Below are 6,827 nucleotides of genomic sequence, written 5' to 3' on the forward strand. Positions count from 1 at the left end.
ATTATGCATTGAAAATTTTATCAATACAAAATTATTTTTATTTTTCGATGGCGAAAATATAAATTTAATTAAAAAAATATCAAAAATATAAAATCTTTGAAATCAGAAATAGGGTAAATGTTCCTTACAGCGAAACGAGCAAGTCTTTCAACAGCGTCGACCGACGAAAATTGCATAGCAACCTCCAAATCTCAAATTTTATTTTCTCTCCTCACATTCTCTCTTAAATCCTTAATCCATATCTCAGTTAAAACGAATTGAGAAGAGAAAATGCATAATAAACTTATATAATGCTTTTAGATCTTTAGGATTAAAATAATAATATAACTATTTAATTTAATATTTTTAATATAAAATTCATGTAAATTAATTTGGGCTTTAAAAAAATATAGAAAAATGTCTTTAAAATAAATCATTTTATTTAGAAAATATCTATGAAATAGATTTTCAAAACGAACGCATGACAGTTCCTAAATTCCCACTTGTACATATATGAACTAATTTCTTAAAAAATTTCATCCATACCCAAAAATTATGAAAAAATTTGTGCAATTAAAATACCACAATCTCAATGCTATGACAAAGATGATTTGCAATTTGAAATTATATTGAAATATTCATAACATTCATATCATCATTTTTAGCGAGTACTATTTTTGTGAGCATATTAATAAAAAATTTTACTCTAATTTTGACAAGTAAGACATTCGTTTCATGTAAACTGTATATGTAGTAGTGCTCGAGTTGAATGTGATTTATTCTTTAGAGAAAAGTTTTTTTTTTTATAGTGAATAACACTTCGTCTATTACAAAATAAAGAAACATTATCTTACGATCGATTTAGTTCTTCCAAAAAAAATCTTAGCCAAATCATCTTGTTGATAGCTTTGGAGTTGGCTATATATTCAACTTTTATTATTGATAATGGTAGTTTTTTTTTATAGTTGTGACACCTAAGTATTGCTAGTTTCACATGAGGAGTACATATACCTAATAGTACTTCTTCATATATGTATGTCTCTTCTATATATTCTTCAATATATCCACATGATTTCAAGTCTTTTATATCTTTCAAATGGTATAGGGTCTATTTACAGTCTCCCAATGTACCTTCTCAAAATTTGACATATAATGACTAATAACTCTCATTATATGCACAATGTCGTAGTAATGCACGATGCATTATATACATCAAATAGTCAAGTATTGATGCCTAAGAAACTTTAGTCAAATAATATTTATCATTGTTGTGGGCTAGTACATTTGCGGTAGCAGAGGGAGAGAGATTTTCGTTGTAACGTTGCACGTATTACTAACACACAAACAGATAGTTGGAGAGAGAGCGGAGAAACATCGAAAAATTTTTACATGAAAAACTCAAAAAAGATAAAAACCATAGGTATTAGCCCAAATAAGAATATTTTACTAAATTTGAGTGAATTACAAAGATTGACCTACCCCTTAACTTAGAGGCGGTGCAATTACAATAGTTTGGAGAGTCAGTCATACTCCGTAAAATACTTGGGAGTGTGTAAGGACCGCAGTTGAGTTGGGAGTCTAGTGACGGTGATCAGCGGCCGGACGAAAGTCTAGATCCAGGGGGTTAGCTACTAGCTGTGGTCTGATGATGGGTGAGCTAAAGTGCAACAGAGATTGGCGGATAGGCGGTGGTTCGATCAGCCGATAGAAATTCGTTTGTTGTGGTGCTTGGGTGGAGCTCTAGATCCTTAAAGCCTCAGAGCTCTCTTTAATCTCCAGCCAAAAGATCCCCCTCACCACCTCATGTAGAGAGTTCAGATCTATTTATACATTTTGAGAGTGACATGCTCGATAAAAGTGGATAATATCCTGGATAAATTTGGAGTGCTTCATCGGATGGCTCATACTAGTTCTCTCAGTCATGCAATATTTTTCAAGAATTTAACTGCCTCGATGACTTCTGAATTAAGCAATCTTGAGCTCGTTGGATTTGTCTCATCAAGCCGCTTGATTCTACCATAAGCATGTCATAAATGAAGATCATTTGGTCATCCAATTAATGCTTTGAACCTTCGAAATACTCTTCGATACCTTGGTTTGGACCCATTTGTGCTCGGATCAGACTGATTTTGGTGTTGTTGGGTTCTTCTCCTTGAGCTGTTCAGATTGCCTATAAGTTTATTAAATTCAGAGTTTGGATCTTCCCAAATTTAATTTCGGAAGTTTCCACCATGGATATTCCTCAAGATTCATGCCCAATCAAGGCAATTTTCGGTGACGCATCAATTTTCATCTGTTTTTCATCATTATCCTTTTGAGAGTATAAAGTTATTTACAAGTGGCGTGCTCACCATTTTTTTTTACTTTCAACATATTGATCCTATTTAACAAATTATTAAGATTGTAATAGGTTCCTCACACATATAACTGCTCCATCTATGCTTATTCTAAGAATCTTCTTGCTTCCCCTTAAGTCATACAGATCAAATTTCTTTGATCAATTATCTTTTTAAGGCGATTAATTTTCTTGATTTAAAAATCGCATGAGGTTTTTTTTTTCAATGCTTTTTTACATATCAACAATGAACAATATTACTTCTGTGGAAGTCTATTTTCTGCTTAAATTCATTAAATTTTTTATATCATTGGTGTGGAGCTTGCTTAAATCGTATAGACTTTTGTTAAGTTTTCAACTAAATTTTGGTCCTTATCATTAGTGTGGAGCTTGCTTAAATCATATAGAGTTTTGTTAAGCTTGCAACCTAAAGTTGAACCATATACATAGTTTAGATTTTCATAAAAAATGTAGTCGCAATATCAATTTCCTCTAGGCTCCAAAAACGATTACAAAAGAGAGAATTTTAAGACTTAAAGAGTACTAAAGCTGTGTTTGTTAACACCATATAATCATTGTTGTCAACATGGTCGATAATAAATCATAGCCACGAGGGCTTACCAACGTCATCTTCATTAACATTGATGCCCACTACTTCAAGAAGACTAATGCTTGACGTCTACAATAATACTGATACTTACTACAGTCAATAATGTTGACATCAGTTGTCATCACCAAGGTCGATGTCATCATCACCGAGATTGATACCACAGTCAGTAATGTTGACATCTGTTGTCATCACCAAGATCGATGTCATCATTACCAAAATTGATATCTATCATCACTTGTTAATGCCACTAAAGTTAAATTTTATCTTTGAATAAAGTTTAAGCAAGGTTTGATCATGATTCAGATAAAATCTGAATGTAATTTGAATATGATTCAAACATGGATCAAACATAGATTGATTATATTCAAATATGGTTCAAAATGGCATATATAAGAGAGTATGTTCTACCATCCTTAACAAAGTAAACTACAAAGTTGATATGATAAATTGAATGTAATCAAAATATTAGCTTGTCTCAGCGAAGTTCTTTGGATGCTATCTCGAATCCTTTCATCACACTTTCGCTGCTCTTCTCTCGGTAAATGTCTCAATTTTAAGACTGCCCAGCTCTCTGTTCTCTCCCACCCGATAATCTCCCTCCTAGAAAGATGCCAAACCCTGGCTCAACTGAAGCAAATCCAAACCCAAATGGTTCTTTCTGGCTTGATTTCAGAGTCTCTTGCCGCCAGCCGCCTTGTCGCCTTCTGCGCCATTTCCGACTCGGCCGACCTAGATTACGGCAGTTTGCTACTGCTCAATCTTAAGAACCCAAATATCTTCTCATGGAATGTAGCAATTCGTGGCTTTTCGGATAGCGCTCGGCCAAAAGAATCAATTTTTCTTTACAAAAGGTTGCTTAGATCGACTGCCCAGCCAGATAACTTCACATACCCTTTTCTGTTCAAGGCATGCACTAAAATTCCGGACTTTGGAACTGGTGTTCTAGTTTTCGGGCATGCCCTGCAGCTGGGCCTATGCGCGGATTTGTTTGTGTTCAATTCCTTGATACGGTTATTTGTTGCTTGTGGTCCTTTAGCTGATGCACGCAAGTTGTTCGATGAAAGTTGCGTTAGAGATTTGGTTTCTTGGAATACCTTAATAAATGGTCTTGTTCAGAGAGGGAATCCAGAAGAAGCATTGGATCTGGTTAAAAGGATGGAAGAAGAGGGGATTTTTCCTGATAATGTCACTATGATTGGTGCCATTTCAAGCTGTGCTCAGTTGCAAGCTCTGGAATTGGGAAGCAAATTTCATCATTTCATGGTTGAAAATGGGTTGGAGTTCACGGTGCCTTTGACCAATGCTCTCATCGATATGTACATGAAGTGTGGGAGTTTAGAGCGTGCATGTTCTTTGTTTGATGCATTGAAGAATAAAAGTATGGTCTCATGGACCACGATGATCATGGGTCTTGCCAAATTTGGGTTTTTAGATGTCTCGCGGAGACTCTTTGATGAAATGCAGGAGAAAGATGTCATTCCATGGAATGCTTTGCTTGCTGGTTATGTCCAAAGCAGACAAGCTAAAGATGCAGTAGCATTATTTCTTGAGATGCAAGCTTCGTCTGTAGAACCCGATGAGATTACTTTGGTCAGCCTTCTATCTGCATGTTCCCAGCTTGGGGCCTTAGAAATGGGGATGTGGGCTCATCAATATGTTAATAAACGCAAATTCAGCTTAAGCGTTGCCTTGGGGACTGCTTTGGTGGATATGTATGCAAAGTGTGGCAACATTGAGAAGGCTTCCTTTATCTTCGGAGAGATGCTTGAGAAAAATGCGCTTACCTGGACTGCAATGATTTGTGGTTTGGCAAATCATGGGCATGCCTTAGAGGCCATTAGGCATTTCCAAAGAATGATGGAGATTGGGTTACAGCCTGATGAGATTACCTTTATAGGAGTTCTTTCAGCCTGCTGCCATGGTGGTTTGTTTCATGAGGGTCGAATGTTCTTTTCTCAGATGACTTCAGTTTATAAGCTGAAACCCAACCTTAAGCACTATTCATGTATGGTGGATCTTTTGGGTAGAGCTGGACTCCTCCATGAAGCAGAAGAAATGGTGAAAACTATGCCTATTGAACCTGATGCCATTGTATGGGGTGCTCTATTCTTTGCATGTAGACTTCATAGGAATACTGCTATGGGGTTGAGGGCTGCCACACGATTGCTAGAATTGGATCCAAGTGATAGTGGAATCTATGTTTTGCTTTCGAACTTATACGTTGAAGAAAATATGAGGGATGAGGCTGATCAAGTTTGGGCTTTGATGAAGGAGAGAGGGGTGGAGAAGACCCCTGGCTGTAGTTCTATTGAGGTTAATGGGGTTGTTTATGAGTTCATAGTGAGCGACAGGTCTCATACTAGGTATGAAGATATTTATACATGTCTAAAGCTACTCTATGAGCAAATGAGGCACTTTGAAAAATTGTTGTCAATATCTTTGGATGATATGCCATAAAAATAATTGCGCTTAACAAGAAAAAGCTAACATGTAGAAATTTGTTTCCTTGAGGAAAGTGAACAGAGATGATGCTTTGTAGAACTAGAAGAAAAATATAAAAAGCTTTGGGCCAAATTGTGGGTGTTGGGCTTGCTTGGAACAGAAAAAATATTGAAGCGCGGTTGCATGAGTATTCTGTAAACCATGGAAAGAGCTTTCTGAAAGAGTTTAGAGGGGATCATGAAAGACTTTAGGCAAAACCAGGAAAATCAATATACATAAATTTTCCTTCTGTGAAATGCTTAAGGTGCTGCTATAAAGGAGAACCGAAAAAAAGATATATTGAAGCTTTGGTTTAATGGTGGTAGATGAGCTTGACTGAAAGCAATAAAGGGTGATTTAATCAGCAGTCTTCGAACACTGAATTACAAAGGTGAAGAAGCTTTGAATTTTGAAGGAGATGGTGTTTTCCATGAGAAAAATTACTTGCAAAGTTGCTAATCTATTGTTGTTTCCTCTTGCAGATTTCTAAATCCAACAGGAAGACTTTTGATTTGTAGATTCACCGGGAGTAAAGATGTCTTATACCCTTCTCGTGGGTTTGATACATGTTTGTTGAAAGATACTTAAAAAAGCAACTTCAAACTCATCATTTGGTAAAGGCACCTATCTTAATATTTATTTGTAGATCCTGGAATTGAGTTTTAGCTTGAACAAGTTTGTTTATTTTGTCTGTTTTTTTGGAAGACTATGCTAAAAAACTGTTATCCTTCCCTTCAAATATCTAATCCAATTGCTCCAGCCTTTATGAGGGCCTAATAAGAGTTTTCGCTATATTGTAAGGCAGCATATAAGGCTAAAATTAAGGTAGGAACATTCTTTTGGTAGACTGAGAATTATTACTGAGAGTTGGTGAATGCTTTGAAGAGGATCTTCAGTGCACATGTTTCTATAACCTTAGGAGAAGTAATATTAGGTTTGAAAAATCTTGTTTTGGAATATTTTATCGCGTAGGTGAGTTTGACAACAAGGAGGACGTCTTTGCTATTTCCAAGATAATAATTATATTGAGAGCATTGTATCCGTGCAAACTTGTAAGTCTTTTGATATTCAAGTTATTGAAGTGTTTGTGAGTGTTTTCATCCAAGAAATTTCGCATTTTTTCACCATTTTTGGGCTGTTTTTGCTGGATTCCGAAAATTATAAACTAAGCTCCATCATATGAATGGAAGCCTAGTACGTTGAAGTTCTTTCAAGGATCTTTCTCCAATTAGTTCTGGACTTAGTTGTTTTATAGTAGTAGTAGACCCTTTGTTAGAATTCAGCGAGTGTGGAACTTGCTCATTAGGAAGATCTTAGCGCCTTACTAATACTTCCAATCAATACCTCTTCTAAGGCATTTAGAACATAACTTATACAACTTCATGGGATGCTATAATTTTTTTTAACTAGGGCTTGTATTCT

General features: G+C 35.8%; 1 protein-coding gene across 1 annotated transcript; it reads left to right on the forward strand.

The window, feature by feature from the left end:
* Positions 1-3,335: 3,335 nt before the first annotated feature.
* On the forward strand, positions 3,336-6,182 carry LOC110097733 (pentatricopeptide repeat-containing protein At2g22410, mitochondrial). Its single transcript, XM_020824280.2, has 2 exons — positions 3,336-5,796; positions 5,888-6,182. Exon 1 carries the CDS (start codon positions 3,417-3,419, stop codon positions 5,379-5,381), a length of 1,965 nt encoding a protein of 654 aa, XP_020679939.1. The 5' UTR covers positions 3,336-3,416; the 3' UTR covers positions 5,382-5,796; positions 5,888-6,182.
* The last annotated feature ends 645 nt before the right edge of the window (positions 6,183-6,827 follow it).

The sequence above is a fragment of the Dendrobium catenatum genome, unplaced genomic scaffold (assembly GCF_001605985.2).
Source record: "Dendrobium catenatum unplaced genomic scaffold, ASM160598v2 fragScaff_scaffold_1344, whole genome shotgun sequence".
In the NCBI taxonomy this organism is placed as follows: Eukaryota; Viridiplantae; Streptophyta; class Magnoliopsida; order Asparagales; family Orchidaceae; genus Dendrobium; species Dendrobium catenatum.

Bases quoted from the DNA above. Each gene is read 5' to 3' on its own strand.
- LOC110097733 (XM_020824280.2), top strand. From the start codon at position 3,417: ATGCTATCTCGAATCCTTTCATCACACTTTCGCTGCTCTTCTCTCGGT.